Below are 22,162 nucleotides of genomic sequence, written 5' to 3' on the forward strand. Positions count from 1 at the left end.
ACGGCAGAAGTCCCCAGGAGGCCAATTTTGTACAGTAATTAAAACAAAAAGCTGTGAACAAAAAATACCATTATCTTCAAAAAGCGAGCTCCCAGCACCTGAAGGACTCACAGCACGGAGCACGTGCTGTTCGCACGGACCCCTCACGCCGGCCGGCCCGGCCTGCCTCCCCCGACGTCTACCCAGGAGACGGGGCACCCCCTCTGCTCCCGGAAAGAGCCACGTTCTGCTCTCTGCACAGGCCCTGGGGGTGTCTGAAATAACGCAGAAGCTGCTGAGTGCAGAATTCTGGGACAGAGGTACCGGCTGAGGGAGCGTGAGCTCCTCCATGTCCACAGGACGCCGTCGGATCGAGGAGGTCCTCAGCATGTCCCCGCGCCCACCCGCTTCTTCCAGGACAGAAGCCTTCCCCACGCCCCCTCTCTGGCCCCAAGGAAGACCGCGTCGCTCCCGTGAGGATGGACCCACAGACCTTCCTCCTGGACCGAGTCGTTCCTGATGCTGACCCGGCTCTGACAGGTCCGTGACCACCCTCCAGGCACCCGGGGGTGCACCCACATCTGGAGCAGAGAGAAGGGGGCCCCTCCTTTGCACCCGACTGTGGGAGGCCCTCGGAGCCTCCCCTTCCCCATCCAAGGGGGGCCCCGCTCCTTCCCAGGCCTGAGGGCACGACAAGGTGGGACTGCCTGTCCGCTCCCCGCTCCAAGGCCGGCCGCCCAAGCCCCCTTCAGGGGGAGGAGACGAACCCGGCTCACCTGAGAGGGACACAGATGTCTCTCCAGCTCAATCATTTATCACAAAAAAACAAAAAAACGCTCATCTGTGTCCAAAGGAAGAGGAATTTCCCGTTCCGGACGTCAGACTTGGGTTTATTTCAGTTTTGCACTGAAGACACCTGTGGCGTGTCCGTTACTGCTCAGGTCACCAGCACTGCATGTGTGTGACACTGTCACACATGCGTGTGCGTGGGCACGTGCACAGCGGGCTGCAGGGCTGAGGCCCCACAGTCTGTGGGGAAGAGGGCTCCCGACCTCACTTCCTAACGAAGGTCGCAAGGAGCACGTGACGCACATCGTGGGCTCGTTACAAATCAAACGCACGGATCGAGAGACGCTCCTTAGACATGAAAGGCCGTGGCCTCTCCGGGTGAAGGACCCACTCCACCGCGCCGACCGCCAGGGAGCCGGAGCGCGGGACACGCCGTGGCGCCGAGACCCCAGGCTCCTCCGCGCTCCTCCAGCGCACGAGCCCCGGCAGCCGCCTACCTTGCAGATCAGCTCCAGCGTGTCCCGGGCGGTGTCTCCCGGCCGGACGACCGTCAGAACAGGCTGGTTGTTGGGCAGACAGAACCAGGACGGCGTGAAGTACTCGTGGACCCAGATGTCGCAGTCGGGGTTGTGCTGGTGGACGCCGGGCAGGCCCAGCTCCTTCTCCATCTGCAACGAGAGGCCACGTGAGCGGGGCGGCGGCGGCCGGTGTCCACCGCCCCCGGGCCCCAGAGCGCACGGCGATGACCGGTCCCAGGAAAAGGGCCCAAAGCGAAGGAGGCAGCGACGGTGAAGGACAAAGGCCACGCCGGGGAGAGGAAGGAGCGCTGTGGGCAGGGCGGGCGGACGTGGGGCCCGGGCTCACACCTGGTCAAGGACAGGCACAGGCGGGCCTGCGTGGACGAGTGGGTACGAAATATAGCGGGGCGGGGGCACGCGCGCGCGCTGATGAGCCCCCTGAGCTCGGCTCCTGCGGCCGGCTCTCCCTGGAGCCCGCTCCACTCTCAGAGGGGAGCTCCTACAGCAAGAACGGCTGCCTGTGAGCTCACACTCACCAGCTCACACTGTGGTCAAAGGTGACAGCGAGGCCCGCGGGCCTGCACAGAGAAGATGGCGCTGAAGGGCTGAGGGCTGCCAGCGGCAGGCGCCGCCCTCGCGCTGGGACAGGGCCCTGGCACAACCCTGGGAGGGCCGGCCCCACGTCCCAGACGAGGCCGGGAGCCTCGAGGACACGCCTGGGGCTGCTGCCACGCCCCGGCCTCCCCGGCCCTGCCCGAGGGCCCCCAGCACCCAGTCCACAGGGCGGGAGATGCGTCTCGAGCTCACGCTCCGCAGCTGGTTGGCTTGAAGCACGTTCAACCCCTGAAGCAGGAATCGCTCCGTGGACGCGTGAAACTGGGGCCTGGCCTCATTGTGAAAACAACACGGACTCTGGACACGCGCCCAGTGAGCAGCCGGAGGCCTGGTGCGAAGCCCGGCCACCGCGGGGCAGCCCCCCCCACCAGACGACCCAAAACAGGCCGGCACCCGCGAATCACAACCGGAAGCAGATTCCCAAACAAAGGCTGAGGGGTCCCATCCACGCGTCCACACACGGACACGCAGACCCCAGAGCAGGGTGAGCAGCTCTTGTGCGGACGACTAGCCCAAGTCCGACTGGGAGACGCTTCCACCCGCCTCTGAGTGGGTCGGCTTCGCAGATGAACTGCCCCCGGGAGAGGAAGCGTCCAAAGCAGTCGGCGGGCCCGAGTCTCCGTCTGTAGCTGAGAACCCCCGGCCCCGCGCCGCGGTCAGCAGGTGCCCCTGCGGCTCTGGGTCAGGCCGAGGGCCACACAAAGTGCTCCTGGGGCTAGAGAAGGATCTTGGGGGGGGGGAGTAACACAGAAATCCAACAGGAAACCTCTGCAGTTTCCAGCGCCCATGCCTGGAGAGGACGCCCCACCCAGCCTTGGAGGTGCGGGGACGAGGGCAGGGCAGGAGGAACCAGCTGACTCCAGAAATGGCTGCTTTGCCGGGATTGTAACAGGTCAGCGACTTAAACTCATCAGAGACAGACAGGCGCAGAGAGAAAGCCGCGGACGGCTATTTCCAGGGACCGCCGCCTCTGAATCCGTGAGGACAGAATCCAGGAGCCGTCTGGGTACGAACACTGTTGGGGCGATGGGGGGACGGCACCTGCCCGCTCCCATCGCCAGAGCTGCCCACTGCGCTCCGGCTCCAGGGCCCAGCTCAGCAAGACGGTGGGGCTGAGCCACCACCGGCCACCGGGGCACTGAGTTCTGTCACATGAACTCTGACACCCAGAGGGTCCCACAAGGTCACGGCACCGACGTCAGAGCGCCCCAGACAAAGAGGCTGCTGGGTCTTAACTCTCGGCACGTCCGTTTATTTAGGGGCTAAAACAACAGCCTAGAAAACAATCAATATTCTCTATGGGCCTTCACTCAGAGCAGGTTGGAAGCGCAGACTGAACCGAGTCTGGGGCTCCTTCACTGAACACGTGTCGCAGGAGGCAGCCAGGAAGCTGCTCTCAGGGCAGTCCTCTGGCACTAGGAGAAGACAGCGCACGTCGGCAGCTCCTCGCCTCGGGACAGGGGGCCACGCAGAGGCGATCAGCCGTGGCTTGGAGCCCACACGTCCTCCCTGATGCCCGAGGGGGTGCCCACCCTCGGGGGACACGTACTGAAGATGCCACCTCTCGTGCTGACTGGGATTCAAACACAGCAGGCTCTGCCCTCCCCTGCGCGCCTGTCCCCTGACGGTAAAGATCTGACCGTCTCAGCTGTTCACACCGCGTGCCGTTACTTAGGAGCCCACGAAGCCACTGCACTGGGTCATGTGGGTGCCTCGGCGGCCCTTTCAGAAAAGAAACGTGTGCTTATTTTTACCTTGCCATCTGGGACAGTGTCATCGAAGGCTCCCTCCAAAGACTGCTTGACAGCATCGGGTCCGTCCCCAAACACCTGCAAACACACTAGCATCATGAGAAGTCCGGGCCAGGAGGGGGTGGCACATGGGCCGGCCACACACAGTTGTCTCGACAGGCTCAGAGCCGCCCACACGAGGCCCGAGTGCAGGCTCTGGGGTGATGGGTCAGGGACGCACCCTACTCTAGCCAGACCACCCCCCACGCCTGTGACAGCCAAAACATGCCTGCTTTTACATCTGGATAACTCACCTACAGTTCAAAATAAACCTGCAAAAGCAACGACCTAGATTCGTTCACAAGGAAGAATTTCTGTGATAGACTCGTATGCATGATCAGGTATCAGTAATAATTAGTTCGCTTTTTTAAAAGATTTTTTTAAAGATTTTACGTACTTATTTTGAGAGAAAGAGTAAGGAAGAAAGAGAGGGAGAGAAACATCAATCAGTTCCCTCTCGTGCACCCCCACTTGGGGGCCCGGCCCGCAACCCAGGCCTGTGCCCTGACTGGGAATCGAACCGACGACCCTTCGGCTCTCAGGCCAGTGCTCAGTCCACTGAGCCGCACCAGCCGAGGCAAGTTCACTTCTTAATACTCGTTTATGTAGTTTTTAACCACAATGCCACAGGAAGGGTTGTTTTTCTTTAATACATAAAATAGAAATTTGTCTACTCCTTAAAAACTTAAGGCTCCATAGCCCGGTGCCCCTTGACATCATCATCAAGCCCTGCCTTTCCCGGGAGCCCGGGGCTGGGTGGGCTGGCAGCAGAGGTCAGCGCCGAGGTCAGCGCCCAGGTCAGCACCAGGGGCACGCAGTGCCTGTCAGAGCACCTGCACAACCAAAGCTTCCGTGTCAGCAACTGACTTTAAATAGCACTCGGCCTCCACAGGAAAGTGCACACGCGCACACACGCGTGCACACACACGCCAGAGGGAGGCGGGAGCCACCGGCCTGCTCTCCCGCACCCCGGAACCCACCTGGTGGATGCTGGGGCGCCCCTGCTTCTTCCTGGCGGTGGCATCCAGACCCCACAGGGAAGAGAACCTGCTCCTCCGCTTGCTCGTGGGCGGGGGCGTGGCCTGAGTCCGCCGTCTCACTCCCGTCTCGCTGGTGCGCGCTGCCACCTGCGGACGGCGGGGAACACGGAGGAGCGCATCAGGCGTGTTCCTCAAACCCCAGCCCTCCGCCACACCGGCCACAGGGACCCACCAGCCGAGCACTGAGCCCTGGCCCGGGCCCGGGGCTGCGCAGACTCCGAGGGTGAGCAGAGGACTCACAAAGCCAGGCCCCGCTACGCTCGGCGGGGAAGGCACGGAAAACCGTCACGGAGTGTGGGGGCTGTTTCTCCGCCTTCGCTGCCTGCTGGCCATGGGCCTGACCTCCCGCACCAAGTTACACAGCCACACGGGGACCCTCCCCACACGCCCCAGGGCCGTCGCTTCCTGCAAACGAACAGCGGGGCCCACCGCAGCAGCGGGTCTGGTTCCCGCGAGTCCACGCCGAATCTCAATTCACCAGCCCCTTCCACCTCATTTCCTCGGAAGCCCCAAAACCCATTTTCCTGGCTGGACAGGTGGCAGCTGTCCCCCAGCACTACTTCCCGCCGCCCCCAGCAGAGACCGCAGGGCGCGGGGTGCGGGGACCGGGCTCTGAGCGAAGCGAGGTGAGAGCCTCATGGGCAAAGCCAGGAGCCATCCCTGAAAAGAAGGGGTCTCCCCCCCATCCTCCCCGGTCCCCCTTCCTGGCACAGGGGGCGCAGACGGCAGCGGCCTCGGGCGCAGGGCAGAGGCACTTCCGAGGATGGCAGGACGAGGCGGGGGGCCCACGAAGTGGGGGACCCTTGCTGGCCGCGCACGCCCTATGGTGCGCACGAGAGGAACGGACGCTGCGTTTCGTCTGCTTCTGAGCGAGGAGCGAAGCCACTGTGCAGGGGGCCAGCGCCCAGACAAGTGCTTCCAGAGGGGACACTCGGGCGTGAACGTGCCGCCAGCTGCGCAAGGAGACACCGAGCACTGAGCGCTCGCCCTGCACCCCCGGCACACACGCGGGCACGCAGCGTCCCGGCGACGAGACGCTCTGCCAGGACGTCCCATTGGGACACCGCGGCTCCCCTTCCAGAAATGGAAGCACCATGGTCCCCTGGGGCCCGAGGGGAACGTCTCGGGCAGCTCCCAGTGTGCCCCTGCCAGCCGGCAGCACTCTCGGGGGGCAGTGTGGTGGGCACACGAGGGGCCCCCAGCAGTCCGTCGGCCGCCGGCGGGAAGGCGTGCCCCGCTGGGGTTTTCGGCAGTGACAGGGTAAACGCCCTCGAAGCCCACGAGCAGACTGGCGAGGACCCCCCCAGACGGTCCCCACAGGAACGCACACAGCCCCTCTGCAGGGCTCCGGGGAGGCCTCGGTCCCGAGTGAGGACACACAGACGAGGCAGCTGCCAGGGCGGTCCGGCCTTTCCTCCGCTTGGCACGCACGGGGGCCCCTCTGTGGGGTGGGAGTGGACGCAGGGGCAGCGGACCCCAAGCCGCAGAACAAAAGGCAGTCGTGCGGGTGACGCGGGAGCCTCTCCTCCGTTTCCGTCTGAGTTCGAGGTGAGCAGAGGCTGTCGGGGGCAACCTCACAGTGAGCTCACACGTGCGCCTGCGTGACCGCGCCAGAGTCGGGGAAGCCCGCCGTCAGAAACGAGGCTAAGAACCCGGAAAGATGACGCTATCGGCAGAAGCCCTGGAGAGGAAGCCATGCCGGCCTGGCCCCGCCGCTGACATCTGTCTGCAACGCGATGAGACGCAAACACGCCCCCACCAGACGCCGGCGCCCCTCCGCGGGGGCCGCTGCTTCCTTCCGCCCCACGCGTGCCCACCGGCACTGCCGTGCTTAGTCAGCCGCAGCCCCATGCGGCCCCCGCCTCTCCCACCAGCACGGGAGGCTACACGCTAGCCCACGGGAGCACGCGGGGCAGGGCCTCGGGGCACTGGCTGCCATGACCCTGGGCGGCCCCCACGCAGGCCTGTGGGCTGGAGTGGACAGACATCACATGGGCTGCGGCCACGACACGGAGACTCCTCGGTTCACCGCCGCAGACCAATAGGCAAGAAGAGACGCCCGCGCCACTGTCAGCTTCCTCAGGCACCAGCCGGCCGGGGAGTCCCCGTCTCTCCCACAAGCGGGGTCTGCACGGGCGGCTCTCACGGGTGATGACTCTGAACTGTGGGAGCCTCATAAACGGTGGCCCCAGACAGCGATGACTCAGTGAGCGGAGGGATTTTGAGAAGAAAAAAAAAGCCAGCAGAAGCCGCAGTGGGCAGCGCGCAGGAGCTGCTCCGTTGACCGCTCCCCCAGGAGGCCGCCCCCCGAGGCCAGGCCTGAGGCCGCGGCCTTCGCCCCGCTGCACAAACTGGACAGGGGTCACCTTCCCCCGCAGCTCACGGCCAGACCCTCCATTAGTGACTGCAGATCCCGAAGGCTGCAGAGACCCCCGTGAACGGAACTTCACGCTGAGACCCCCACTCCAGCCCGGCTGTTGGCAGAACAACCAGCCGCTGGCTCCAAGGGCTCCAGAAAGGGGCTCGGGGTAGGACTTGTTTTAAAAGTGTGAATCCACCCGAATTATCTGATGACGAGGCACCTATTTATAAAGAAGAACACGGCCTCCCGGCTGCGTCACAGCTGGCACGCAGCGCACAGCAGGTGGGCGAGGCCACGCGGCTCCACAGCAGCTTCTGGACCCTGCGACCCCACCCGCAGTGCCCCAGCGAACGCGCCCGGGTGCGCCGCCTCGGATCCGCTGAGACCACGGTACCTGCTCAGCGAGTTCTGAGAGGGAAGGACCCACGTGCACGGAGGAGGCCGCAGCCTGGCAAGCACGAGGCGTCCCGGCTGCCGGCACATGGCACGGCTGTTCCGCCCGCCCCTCCGAGGCCGCTGAGCCCTCGCCCCCCACGCAGGGGCTTCTGGGCGCTGGGAGCCAGCAGAGGCCCGCGCTCCGCTAACGCACTAGGCGTCTGTGGCCACGAAGAGGACGATGAGAATAAGTGAAAAGGGGCCTCCAAAGAGATCTGCGTCCATGTCCACGGCACGAGTGTGCGGGGGGGGCAGGGGGGCGGGCGGACAGAGGACAAACCCACCCGTGCAGGAGGCCTCCACGGACCACTTCCGTCAGGTTAATACAAACAGCACCTGCTTGGGTTAAAAACGTGACCGCGCCTAAGAACGACATGAGCTACCCACACACACCACGTGCCAGAGCGACCCCTTAAGACGACACCTTTCATGTTTTCTTTCTTTACACAAACAGTCCTGGCCCCCATAAGGGGGGGCTGAAGGAATAATTTCAGGACGAAGTCAAGGGAGGCGCGCACCCGCGGCAGAGTGGCCTCGCCACGCACGTCCTGCTGGGCGTCCCCCGCCAGGACGCGCCGTCCCGTCCGCAGAAGCTCACTGGCGCGACTCACCAGGGCGTGGAAAGACGACACAGAGAAGATGCCCAGGCGGCCCATGGCCACCTTCGTGGGCCGGCTGGCGAACGCGAGGAGCCTCTTGGGGTTCGGCAGCTCCCCGCCCTGGAGGCTGGCCAGGTAGCAGCGGCACCGGAACAAGTCCATCTGGAACTGCTCGAGATTCTGCTCCCAGACGAAGATCTACGGGGGAGCAGACGGGAGACAGCGCTTAGTTTCCCCCACACGCGTGTTGCAGAGCTGCATGTGGCAGGGCCCTGACTTCCATCCTCGGGGGCCCGAGAGGCGCCCCGTTTCTTAGGGAAACTAGTGCATAGCTCGTGTGTGTTCCTGCAAAGGTCTGTGGCCGTACGCTTGGTGTGGGTGACAGAAAGCGCCTCGCTCCTCCCCGCGCCTCCCGGCTCGCATTTCACGTCCGCAGCGGCGCGGATCCACCGGCACCAGGCTCTGGGCCCCAAGGCAGGAGAGGTCGGACGGCAGGACCCCGGCACCGCAGAACGTGTGATGCACCGAGAGCTGCCGCCCACGGGAGACGTGGGGCGGGGGGGGGACGAGAGGCCAGAGGCCCACAGACTGCGGGCTGCAGGGAGAGCTGGGCGGTGGGGGGGGACCGGGGGGGGCCTGGGAAAGACGAGGTGTGGAGACCGTGGACACCCAGACTCGGGGACACAGTCCCAGCAGTGGGCGTCTCCAAGATGGCTCCTCACGTTTCACAGCAGCAAATCGCGCCGTCTCCGAAGGCCGACGGGGGTGGCAGCGAGGGGGACAGTGCCGGGGGGAGAACGACCAGGGCCGGCCCTTCCCTCCGATGTAAAGCCCAGGGCTGTGCACACGTGTGCTCAGGGCGCCATCCGCCACGGCCCAGAGCAGGCGTTGCCCAGGCCATGCACGCACGGATGCGCATGACAGAACGGTGCCTGTGTGGCATAACGCTCCGTGGGACACAGCACTCGTGTGACCCCTGCCTCGTGCAGCCCGTGGGCGCAGAGGTCGGACACCGAAGGTCACACAGCACGCAGCTCCATTCACAGAAACACCCGCCTTGGTCAGTCCCCCGAGGCAGACGCCGGGGCAGGGGGGCAGGTGCCTGGCAGGCCCGGGGCTCACTCTGAGGGGTGACAGGGCTGAGCACGAGGCAGAGGTGACGGCTGCTCACCACTGTGAACGGGACCCTTTAAAATGGTTACGTCTACCGTGAGGTGAATTTCACCTGAATTTTAAAAAACACCGTGTCGGGTACAGAAGGAAAAAATAAAGGGGGAAAAACGCGGAAGTCCACGTGGCTTCCCATGTATCCTTCCAACACGGATCACGTCCTGAACGCGAGGACAGAGCCCCGGGCCGTGGCGTGGAGGGCTGTCCCCGACGCTGACGGACGCGCAGAGAGCCAGACTGTGGTGTCACCCCCTGCGCCGTCCTCGTCAGACGGGCCCGTCAGTGCTGGCACGGGGCAGCTGCAGAGGCCCCGCTTCCCCAGTGGGGCGCTCTGGGCGGGCTGAGGGAGCCCCACCGCTGGGCCCCCGGTCTGCGCGCTGACGGGGGACGGGGACGCACACCCTCCACGCACCCGGGGCAGCTCCCCCAGCCCCTGCCCGTCACCGGTGAGCCACCGAGGACACTGCCGGTGACAGCACAGCCAGGAGCAGTGGTATGGACCCCGCACCCCACAGCGGCACTCCCACGCGCGCACGGCTCGCGGTACCTGGTCTAGAATCGTCTTCTTCTTCTTGGAGTCGGTGACGGAGGTCAGCTGCATCTCGCCCATCTTCTTCATCTTCTCGTCCATGTCGATCTTCTGCTCCAGCCGCTTGATTTCGGACGTCAGCAGGCGCAGCGTGTCCTCCTTGTGGTGGCGCCGCGCCAGCGCCGCGGAGCAGGCCGAGTGGATGGCGGTGACCCAGTTCTCCAGCTCCGTCTGGCTGCTGGTCTGCAGGGGAGACAGCGCCTGAGGTTATGGGGGCGCGCTGTGCTGCGCTGCGTCCGGGCGGCAGGTCCGCGGGCCGTGCGGACCACCCGCCGTCCTGACCTCGCGCCGCGTGTCGCTGCTACCGTGAGCGGTCTCGGGCCGGCCGCCACGCCCACAGTGCCCACGGGCAGTCCGGGCGAAGCCACCACGTCCGTCCCGCCCACACACTTACGGAACCGCTTGCTGCCACAGCCGAGATGTTTATGCGGCCCCCAGATTCAAACGCTTAAGTCCCCCCAGCGTGACGGTATCCGGAGGCACAGGAAGTTGTGCCCTCACAAGAGGTGGGAGAGCCGGCCACCCTCTGCCCCGTGACGACACGGAGACCGGGCGCGTCCAGGAGCCAGGGAGCAGGCCGACGCCCCCGCCACGCCGGCAGCTGACCTCAGATGTCCAGCCTCCATGACCGGACCACCACCCAGGCTGTGGGCGTGCACACCTTGGCCGGAGCGCAGACACCCACTCGTGTGACGACCCCTCGCAGACAGCGGGCGGCTGCAGAGCCAAGGTCGGCTTCCAGAGAGGACAGCGGGGCCCAGCGTGAGAGTGAGGCCCGGGACACTCCCGCGTGCCCCGCCCCCCGAGCCGCTGCGGCCGAACCGCAGGCTGACCCCACGGGCGAGGAGCGATGCCGCAGCCGGGCACGGGTGCCCTGGGGACACGCGGGGACGCCCAGGCACAGCGGCCCCCAGCAGCACCCCCGCCCCCAGGCACGGCGGGGTTACAGGGGCGTCTACAGAGAACAGCAGGTGACGCGGGTCACTGCTCAGACATCAGCACCGCGTCCGCCACACGCAGGGCAGGGTGCTCCTCGTGACCCTGGCACCAGCAAAGCGAGAACCCCCAGTGCCGGGGCCTTTGCAGAGGGAAGAGCCGTGGGTGCGCCTTCTGCCTGCGGCGGAGCCCCCATCCGACAGGCTCGTGCTCCCAGCTGGTAAAGGTGAGCCTGCCTGCCCCCACCTGCCCGGCTCGGCCAAGGGCAACCGGCTCGTCTGAAGCCGAGGGCCGGGCTGCACCTCCCCAAGAGGAAGCGGGAATGGGAGGAGCCAACACCCACCGATGAAGATGACGCAGAAAGACTGCACGGATTACACTTAATTTCGCAACGCAGCTACCCTGGAATTTTCCGACTTAAATAAAAAGATGAGGGCCCTGGCCAGGTGGCTCAGTAGGCTGATGGTCACCCCAGTGCACCGAAAGGTCGCAGGTTCGATCTCCGGTCAGGGCACGTACCGGAGGCAGCCGATGGGGGTGTGTGTGTGCGTGTGTGAGATCAGGGGGCGCGTCCTCAGGGAGGATTAAAAAACAAGAAGATGGTGGTGGCGGCCAGCAGCCGGCGCAGGAGGAACAGGGCGCCAGCGTTTCATGGGACAGGTCTCAGGTGTGCGGGACGATGCATCCCAGAGGCGAATGTGATGGCTGCACAACCCTGACTGTGCTTCACGCCACCGAGCTGTGCACGCACATGTGGCCGGGGTGGGATGTCACCCATAGGTCACCACAATCAAAGATGTCTTAAAACAAAGGAAAGAAAAGGCGCCAAGGCCCACGATCTCGAGAAGACACAGAGAAGTGTGCTCGCAGCCTCAGCCCTCTAACCACGGGGCGCCGTGTGCTGCCCACGCCTGCACAGCCCGTCCCATTGGGGGCCCAGGAGGGGTCCGTCAGGGCCGGGGCAGCAGGCACTGCAGGCAGCATTCCTGCTCCTCCCGGCGGCCTCCATGCGGCAGCACAGCCCACTGAGTGGCTTCCCAGCTGCGTCCTCTCCTGGTGGCCTTCACGGCACGCTGTGTGGATGACAGTGGGCAAAGGCTGTAGGGACTGCCACCCACGGCGCGTGCAGTAAACTCTCAAAGCGTTTCGGGGGCAGCACGCAGGCTTAATGTATTTGGAGCCGATCCCAGCCGCCCGCCAACTGGAGCCAGTGCTTTCCAGCACGGCCTCTCCAGGGTCCAAATCCTGACCCGCTGCACAGAAAAGCTTTCCCCAGGCGCTCACCTGCGTCCCCTCCCTGAACCAGGCAGGTTTAGTCCTGGATATCAGTCTGCTGTGGGCCCGGCCTCAGAGTCCCTCCCGCGGGGAGAGGCGGGAAGCGGGGACACCCGCCGGAGCCCTCTCCCCCCACCACCAGACAGGTGCAGAGGGAGGGCCTCGCGACTCCTGCTCTGCCCTGGGGGTGCCGTGAGGGCTGCCCGAAGTGCAGAGACAGGAGTGAGCCAAGGTCTTCCCAGCAGAAGAAAGTAATCAGCAAAAAAAGCGTTTTGCACAAGGGCCGCCTTTGAGGGCAGAGTTCGGAGGAAGCTCAGGGCTTTGTTATGTCTTTACGGAGATCTGGCTCCAATTACGCAGCTGGAGGGAGGACCCGCCCCTGCTCCCCTGTGGTTTAGATAATCAGAGGTTTCCGAGCGGCAGGAACCGGGGAAATTCGTTTTAACCAGAGACAAGCTAGTCAGATCCAGGAGACTGAAACTGCAGAGGATCTGACTTTCCGGAAGCACCGGAATCGCCATGAAGGGGCTGAACTTTTCCCCACGTCAGAACACAAAGGAGTCCCAGCCGGTGTGGCTCCGGGGGTTGGGCGTCGTCCTGCAAACTGAAGGGCCGCGGGTTCGATGCCGGGTCGGGGCCCATGAGGCCCAGCCCCGCTGGGGTGTGAATGGAAGGCAGCGCATCATCGGCGTTCCTCCCGCCTCTCCCCCCCTCCCCCTCCCTCCTTTTCCCCCCCTCCCCCTCCCTCCCCTTCCCTTTCCCCTCTCCCCCTCCCCCTCCCTCCCCTTCCCTTTCCCCTCTCCCCCTCCCTCTAAGACAAGAACTAAAATGTTAAAAGTTAATTAATTAAAAAATAAAAGAACAGAGGGGGAGGGAACAGAGCTGTGTGCTTCTAAGAGGCCACATGGGAATCCAGTTCCAGGAGGGTTCTTGAAAGCCCCCCTCCCCGCCCCGAGGGTCTGAATGCAGGTCAGCTGGTGCACACAGACTGGCCTACGACGTGCTTCCTGACCCCTAAGGAGAAGCACGGGCGTCCCTGTCCCTGCGCCGCGGGTCCTGCCCTCGGCCTCCCCGCCGCCCGGCGGAGGCGCCCGCAACGGAGCAGCCGGGCCCAGAGGGAGAAGCGCTTCTGCCCACAGGGAACGGCTGAGGGGCCGACCCCGACAACGAGCCCTCCCCTGGCCTCGCTAACGGCCACCGTGGGGGACAGTGTGCACGGCCCCGCGGCCTCTGGCGCTGAAATACGGCCGGACGCCGGGCACCCCCGACACAGGCGAACGCGTCCGGCGTGAAGGGCGGCGACCACGGCGCCTGCAGGAGACACACCGGGACGAAGGAGAGACACAGTCCCGGGGCAGGAGAACGTCCCAAAATTCTGCTCATCCTCAGGGACTCGGAGAACCTGAAGGTGGGACGAGCCAGGCCACTCGCCGTGAAGAGGAACGAGACGAGGGAGGGGGAGGGAGGCGCGCTTTCAGGAATAAAGAAAAAAATAACCAAAGTTAAAGCTTCAACAGAAGGCAGGTCACTACACTATGAAGAGGCCAAGCACCCGTGGTAAGGGCGTGATTCTAAAGCTGCCAAAGAGGACGCGAAGCGCAGCAGACGCTCGGGAGGAGAGCCGAGGGGTGGGGACCTCTGCGCCGGTCCCCGAGGACTCGGACGCTGCTCCCATAAAGGGCAGAAGGCGGGCGCGCTCAAGTCTGAACCACTGCAGGGCGCTGCTCAGGGTTTCCAGTGAGAACGAAGGAGTTTGTGAAGAGAACAGGAAGTCCGGTAAACCCAGGAATCGCACCAGGTGACCCCGCTCCACAGGAAAACCCCCAGGTGGGGGCGGAGCCTGCCGGGCGGGAGGGGGGGCAACGGCTCCCCTCGGCCCCCTGGAGAGGGAGAGAAGCTTGCTAAGTCACCAGAAAAATAAGCAAGTTGGGGAGGAGAAGAAAGGGGGGTCACAACTGGGGGCGGGAGCGGTAGCGGTTCAAAAGGGCCATAAAATGACAGTAGTTAGGCTGAGCCGCTAATACTAGTTCACCCTAATACCGAGCCAACCCTAGATTTTCACGGAACAAGGCAGGAAGAGGAGGCGAGGAGGACCTGTGTGTCGCACCGAGGAACTGCTCACCTGTCTTAACAGCAAGTCAGCAGGGCGCGCCCCAAGTCAGGTGGCAGGGATTAACCCGAACACCCTGGGTGAGGAGCTCTGGGGGTGACGCTGGGCGTGGGGGTAAGGGGGGAGAGGTTCTGCTTTAAAGAGTTAAAAGCTCAGTGAGTTCTTTCAAACCAGGTGCTCGTGGCAACTGGGCACAAACGTAAAACGATGTAAAAAGGAAGACAGAGACCGGCACTGACGCGTCCTCTGGGTGCACAGAACAGCACGCAGACCGCACGCTCGGGCCGGCTGCGCCACCGCGAGGCGCCTGCCCCGGACCTGCACGTGGGCAAAGCTCAGAACCCACGGCAGCGGAGCGAGCGCCGTCCACGACCCCAGCCCAGGACGCGCCTGCCACCGGAACACGCTCCTCTCTGCCCGTCCCGCCCTCAGAGCGGGCGATGGGGCCCAGCAGCACCGGGCACTTGCCCCCCGTCCAGGAGCGCGCTCTGACCCTGCATCTTCTCTGCGGTTTCCACAGGAGTCCCTGGCCGGGGGGCCGTTCCCAGCAGCTTCTCCCTCTTTCCCTAGATCACAGGAGAGGAGCCTCCAGGAAGGCGCGGACAGGCGGTCGGGCAGTCAGGTTCTCTGCAGAGATAAAGCGCCGTTGCCTGGGGCCACCCCCCCCCCCCACATCCGCAATCCCGCCAAAGCCAAAGGTAAAGGAGCCTGCAGAGCCTGGCTGGAGGCAGGGCAGCTGGAGGGCTAAGGGACACGCCGAGTCAGCGCTGAAACCCACACAGAGAACAAAGACCGAACATTCCGCTCCCTGCACCTGCACATGACGTGGCCTCACGAGGGGCATGAACACCAGGGAAGGCGAAATCAGGATCCATGAAGATCTGAACACGGTCCTGAGAAGGACACCGTTTCAGAGAGGCGCTCTTCAGTCCTGCATTTGGGGGACGCTACACAGAGAATGCCCACTGGGTACGCGCGGCGGCCGCGCTCGGACACCCGCCAGCTCAGGATGGCGCAGCGGTCGGCTGTGGGTTCTGACAGATCCAGGAACTGGCCGCAGCGCAGGGGAGGAAATGAGAGCAGGGGCCGCTCCGTAGGAGGTGGCCGCGCGGGGGCGGGGGGCCTGGACGGCGGGGGAGCAGGCTGGACACCTGACAGTGAGGCAGAGACACCTGAACGCGGGCAGGAGGCAGGTGGGAGCTGTCTGCACAGTTCAGACGCCAGGAGAACAGAGCAGCAGGCTTGCTTTAGACTCTGGGGAAGAACACGGGAGCAAGGGACATGGCAAAGGTCACCGGAAAGAACACATTCCCTCAGCACGATGAGGAACGTTCCAGAACTGGGCAGTAGCTTCCCACGCAGACCTTTGAAGAGCTGGGTGCTTCCCAGGTTGACCAGCTGCAGGGCCCTGCTGAGTCCCAGATGGGAGAGACCCACAGGTGCTCCTGCCAAGTCCCCGGGGTGCCCCCAGGTGGACGGGATTTCCAGATTTCCCCTCAGCTGGCTTCACAGGTCCTCATGACCTTTGTCCACTGACACACAGCCCTGGCCACGGCCCTTCAAGACACTGTCCAGAGCCTGGTGAGACGCCAATCCTTGGACTTGCCCGGGGAAGCCACGTTCAGCCTCTGGACAGAGACGTGAGTTACAGGACAGAGCCAGTCTCTTCTGCAGAACCAAACCAGCCACCGCACGGAACACTGAGTGGGCACCCGCCGTCCTCAGCCCCTGACCTGCACGGTCACATTTAAGCCCCAGGGCAGCGCAACGCTGTAGGTACTTACAATTCTCTTCTCTCTGGGCTGTTCTGACTGGGCCTGCTATGCCCTCACACAAGTGACTTTAAACAACGAGAAGGAAATGGTCTGTGGAGATGCAATGACCCGTGACAGTCCCCACACGTCTTCAGACACATAACTGCGTGATTTCCTACCTGATCAGCCATCGTTCTCACCCTGCCCAGCAATTATGTGCCCGGGGCATTCCCGGCAGGGATTAAAAGCCAATATTGGCAAATGTTACCCAAATAGCCACTGAGCTTTCAGGGATTATAGGTGACCTCCTCCGGTGACGAGAGAATGCAGGACCAAGAGGAGACGGCACTTTGTAGGTGGCTGGCATGTTCCTGGCTTCCAGTCAGAGGGAAGGGCTCTGATTACAATAGTTTGCGTGAGGAGCAGCACCCCTGCCCCCCTGCACACAGCCCTGCCCAGCACACAAAGCTCCCTTCTCCTACAGCTGTGCCAAGGGGAGCCTCCTCCCGGGGGCCCCCTGGGGAGCAGCGTCCAGTCAGCATCACGGGCTCTGGAAGCTCGCGCTGAACTGAGCCCGGGGCTGGAGGAGCCTAGAAGTCATGTCCAACATCACGGTAGGTCTGCCCTGCTTGAACCTCACCCCCCGCACACAGGGGCTCCTTTCAAAGGTGCCCCCCCCCCTCCCAGAACCAGGTGGGTTAAAACCAGAGAGCAGAAAGCGCCCTCACGGATTCCGAAGAACAGCCGTGTTCTCTGAAAGGGCTCACTTTGTGTCCAGCCGCCCGTAGCAGCACAGAAATGTCGCCGCACAAGAACGCACGGAGGGCTGCGGGAACCGGGTCCTGGGCGGCCCCAGAAGAGGTTCCTCAGTGCGACCACCTGGGTGTCGATCCCACCAGCAGTTTGGGGGCCAGCAGGGTCCTTTAGAAAGGAACTGACATCAGAGGCGTCTGAGTAGAAAGGGGGGCAGCTGAAAGCAGCCCTGTTATTTCCTGACCGACATGAGCTACGATTTAGGGACATTCCCAGCGAACGGCTTCTTCTGACGATGAGTGGAGCCCCTGGTGCTGTGTCAGCAGCAGACACTCCGACAATAAGCAGCCCCGGAACAGGGAGGCTGGCCTCACACAAGACCCCACGGTCCGTCACTGTGTGATCAGGGTCCAACTGTCAGCCTGGGAAAGCCCCGGCGGCACCAAATGGGGGGCACAGTCCAGAGCGGGAGGCCGGAATACGGACACGCCGGCCGACGCCCTGGCTGCTATGGAAAGGAGACGTGACTCACACTGTAAAACACCCCCGGGCGGCGGGCGCCCCCACCCCCAAGCGCTCAGGGAGGAGCTGCCGACGTGACAACAGCCCATTGCGCCGCTGCTGCAGGGAACACAGGTGCCTTCTCACCTGCGATACTGCCACCTCGTCTCTAAAAAGCAACACCAGATGCAGAAGAGAATGGCTTATAAACTACACGGAAGAATCTCTTCGGTTGGATTTTTCAAACAGAACTCACAGCGGAGTCCCCACAAGGAAGACGTAAGAAATGAGCGCCACGGACACGCAGAAATCCCAGCAGAACAAAGGCCCCTTCCCGCCCGCAGAGCACGGGCAGGTATGTGCAACACGCGTGACCAGCAAAGCTGGCACATGCGGGAAGGGAGCATCTGCCGTGGCCCGTTCACCAGAGAGGCGACCCGGGGCCGCCAGGCAGGACCTGGAAAGGAGCGTGTCACAGAGGTGACGCTGAAACGGCCTTGCACCCACAACAGCGGGACTGACCCCACACCGACAGCTCAGGAAAGAAGGAGGGTCTGATGGCACCAGCGTGGGTGGCAGGAGGGGCAGGCGGCGTTCTCCTGAGCTGCTGACGGACGTGTGGTTACCTCGGTCACTCTGGGACGGTGGGGCAGGGTCTAGTAAACCTCCGTGTGTGCACGGGCCCCATGACACAGCGACGCCTCTCCCGGGCACATACCAACAGACCCACAGACACACAGACACGTATCCTGAACACAGGTAACACTGCTCGCGGCCCCCCAATACTGAGATCAACCCAGATGGACCCATGAAAAGGGGGCCGCATGTCCCGGGTAGCCTGGGGCTGCGGCAGCTTTCACCTATCAATGGTGCCGCTGTAGCTCCCACACCTGTCTGGTCTGTGAACGTCCTGGGACGGCCCTCAGTGGCAGCGGGAAAGTCAGGACCTCACAAACCCGCCCTTCTGTAAAAGCAATGAGAACACTGGCAAAAACTGTCAATATGAAAATTTTCAAAGCTCTGAAAACAATTGGGGCTTATAACAGTTTGAGGTACACTTGTTGGAAAACATGGAGGTTTCTCAGCCAGAACAAACCTGCGAGCTTTTCAGTTCTCGCGAGTCCCATCCTCATCTCCCTGATCCCCACAATCAAGGGGAACCGGCAGCCTAGCGAGCACTGAGCAGGGCAGGGTGGGTTCGGAGCCCGCCCCCCCAAACCCCGTCCTCAGGGAATGTCCGCATTTGACCCCTTCGGCAGGTCACGGGAAAGCCCCGCTCGTGGGGCTTGCTGCTGTCGGACCTGACGCAGACCCCGCCCTCAGACGGCCTGTGCTCCCACGGGGTTTGGGAATCACCACCAGTAGCAACTGCCTAATCTCACAGCTGCCTGAGGCCGTGACACAGGGGGCAGAAAGAGCAGCTGACCGAGGAACTTCCGGAGAATCTGGGGAACGAAATGTCCACGGTCCTGGGAATCTAGGAGGCCACACACACGTGCAGGACTGTGCACACACCGGGAAGCCCGGAGAAGGCCCGACGCTCGCCCGCCTGGCTGATGCGAGGCCCGGTGCGAGCCGAGGGGAGGCCAAGGCAGAGGCACTGAGGCCCTGCTCACGCACACAGGGCTCTTCAGAGCAGACGGGGGCGGGGGGGGGGGTGACGCAGCCTCTCCCATAATCCGCTGGCTACTAAACTCACAATTCAGTGACCGCACATGAAGAGAAATGAAGATTTTACGAATTTCAGGGAAGTCACTAAACCAACAAGCAACCCTAGGAGGGTGTGTGTGCGTGTGTGTGTGCATGGATGTGGGTGTGGGTGTGGGTGTGGGGGGCGTGATTCCAAGAGCTGCCGCAGTGAACCACAGTGCGTCCCCACTACACGGCACTGAGAGTCTCTTGGAACTGTTGCAAAACTACGTTAACAAAACCGGTTTTACCGCAGACGATGGACATAAGAGTTAAGCTCCTACGGCATCTCGTCCATGTTGTAACAAGACAACATGGAACTACATGATGGTATTCAAGGACCTGCTGCATTTAAAACGTAGTTTTCAACCAGGAAAGTGAGAGACATGGAGAAAAACAACAAAGCATCACACACACACTCGACAAGCAGCAGCCCAGAGAACCTGTCCCCGAGAGAGTCCGAATGGAAGACTGCTGGACAAAAACATTAAATCAACTACTTCGAATATTTTCAAAGATCTAGAGAAAGTCGCGTCTAAAGAAGTAACGTATGAGAATTACCGGTATATCTCACCCAGTAGAGAATAGCCATATTTTTAAAGAACCAAATATAAATTCCGGAGTTGAAATGTAGAATAACTGAAGTGAAAAATTCACCAGAGAAGCACAAAAGCAGATTTCAGCTGGCATAAAAAACAATTTTTTTTAATTAAGTGAACTTGAAGTACGTCATCTCGGATTATCCAATCTACGGAACCGACCAGAAAAAGAATGAAGAAAGGTGAACAGAGTCCCAGAGACCCGGAGGCTGCCACCATCAGCGTAGCTAGAGCTCCAAGGAGAAGAAATAGATGGGCAGAAAAACTATTTGAAGAAAGAATGGCTAAAAACTCTATAAATGTGATTTAAGCCCACACACACACACGTCTACACATCCAAGAAGCTCAATGAATTCCAGGTGGAATAAACTGAAAGACGTCAATAGTCGTAGACATATTATAACCCAACTGTTTAAAGACAAAATCCCCAAAGCAAAAAGAGAGAAGCCGCGTCCATAAGATTAGCGCTGGTTTCTTATCAGAATCCACGGAGGGCGGGCGGCAGTGGGATGGTGTTTGCAAAGCACTGAAATGAGACGTCAACCATTAAGTTCATACCTCGCAGAACTATCCCTCCCGAGGAAGGAGAAATAGAGACATTCCCAAACAAACGGACGTGTCCTGGCCTGAGTAACCAAGCGCACATCCCCTCCGTCCAGCCGGCAGGCTGCACGTGTGCGCGGCGGGTGGCTGTCACGGCACTGGAACCTTCTGTTTCTTGACCTGGCGGCGGTTACAGACTTACTGTGCGGTGCTAACACGTTTCCACTTCATGCACGCTTCTGCATGTGTGTTTTACATCACAGATTTAAAGAAAGAAAAAGCAGGTGTTTTTCCTGTTCCCAAAAGCACTATTTCATATTTATTACTTTAAATTCACAGCTGGAAATAACTTTGGGGACCAAACCCAGGGCCTTGGGGAAACAGCCTCCTCCTCTCCCCCGAGCCGCTGCCCCAGCTCCAGCGCGGAACCCTCCCACTGTGCGCTCCGCCCGACGCACTTCTGATGGCTAACACCCACTGTCGGACCCGCCACACGATGAAGGTCTGCCCCAGGGCCTGTCCCGGCTTTAGACGGAAACACCTTAAGTGCAGGAACTGCGTCGAAAGGCCCTCGGCGCTCTTAAGAGCGATGTGCTCAGCACACAGAGAGATCTGATGATGGAAATCAGTGGAGGAAGCCCCCTAAGCAGCACCACGGTAAGTTCCGGCAGAGTGCACCCCAGCTGAGCACACGCCAAGGGCTCCCCGTTAAAGCAGATGCTAACCCCAAAGGGATCGGCAGGCTGGCTGCCATGCTTACGGCACCTGACAGTCCCACTTCCAGAACCCTGGGTACGAAGGCTCGGTCAGACGGCAAAGAGAACAACTCGGGAACCACTCGCCGTCTCTAGAGTGTCACCGTCTCATGTCACGAGTGCCACCAGAAGAGAGCGCGCCAGGACAGGGGAAGCTCGGCAGCTCCGACCCGGCCTGAAAGGCCTCCTTTCCGAGGTGCTGCGCGCACGGCAGAGACCCAGGCGAACCGCTCCGGCCCGCGGCAGCCAGCAGCACGGCTCCCAGCCCACCTCGCACGCCCCCAGGAGCCCCAGGGTCCCCGGGACTCGGTCTCGTCGTTCATCTTCCATCCGCTTCTGTAAGGAGCCCCCGACAAGACCCACCACTAAGAGGGGGACAGGGTGGGGTGTGCGGGCTGGAGAGGATGGATCTGCTTCAGATTCGAAACGAAACACCCAACCGACCTGGAAGAGGAAGGCGTCGCCCAGGGAGTTGCTGAGGCAGAAGACGAAGTCCTTCTTGGGGTGCTCAGGGACGGCCTGCACGATGCTGTTCTCCACCCACACGGCGTGCTTGGGGGTGCTGGCGGGGTCGACCCCCGACCTGCCGTCGTTCTCGTAGAAGAGGAGCGTGCACCCTGGGGACAGAACAGGGGCTGCGTGAGTCCCGGACGCTGAAGTGGGTGAAGCCCGGGGAGTGGGAGTGGGGGCCGTGCCTGCACTGAAGTCACGGGGGCGGCGCCTGGGGGCACGGATCTTAAACCACGGCTCCTGACCCCCCGGGACTCCTTCCCGCACGCCCCACGGTCTCTTAAGATGCTGCATTTCTGTTTCAGAACCGTTCATGTAAGTGTCCTCACAGGCCCCGGGTGCCCCAGGGCCCCTTGGCCACCGTGACGGTGAACACGTGCCCACGGGGCCGTGACGAGCGCCCCGCGGTCCCACAGGCTGAGAACCAAGAGCGGAGCCTGTGGCATGTGAGTGAGGGGATGCCTCAGATCCTGCTGCGGGCACACGGGGACCATGTCACGTCGTCCCAAACGGCTGCTTTCATCACCTTTCGACTTTGGTTCACGATCCTCCGTGACAGTGGGTGGCTGACATGTGCTTTGACGCAATTCCTACTTGCTCCGCTGTTAAGATGAGCGTGTGGGCGGGACAGGGGAGAGCAACGGGGGGGTTGTGGGGAATGGGACAACTATAATAGAACAATTTAAAAAATAAAAGATAAAATAAAATAAAGTAAAAAAGACCCGCGTGGAGCAGCCCATCTGGGAAGTGCAAACCTCCCTCCCCCTGACAGCAGGCTGCCTGCCCTCGTCCTCACCGATGACCACGTGCGCTCCCTGGTTGTCGAGGGAGACGGGCCAGAGACCAGTTCT

General features: G+C 62.3%; 1 protein-coding gene across 1 annotated transcript in view; it reads right to left on the reverse strand.

Annotated features, from left to right (window-relative positions):
* The window catches only part of TIAM1 (TIAM Rac1 associated GEF 1), an 84,693-nt gene that overhangs the window by 46,665 nt on the left and 15,866 nt on the right, over positions 1–22,162 (reverse strand). The window contains 6 exon segments of the mRNA XM_090271355.1: positions 1,266–1,436; positions 3,656–3,730; positions 4,672–4,818; positions 8,140–8,325; positions 9,845–10,069; positions 21,246–21,418. Coding sequence (XP_090127481.1) covers positions 1,266–1,436; positions 3,656–3,730; positions 4,672–4,818; positions 8,140–8,325; positions 9,845–10,069; positions 21,246–21,418 — 977 coding nt within the window.

Source organism: Furipterus horrens, unplaced genomic scaffold, assembly GCF_987537825.1.
Source record: "Furipterus horrens unplaced genomic scaffold, mFurHor1.1.pri manual_scaffold_1, whole genome shotgun sequence".
Taxonomy (NCBI): Eukaryota; Metazoa; Chordata; class Mammalia; order Chiroptera; family Furipteridae; genus Furipterus; species Furipterus horrens.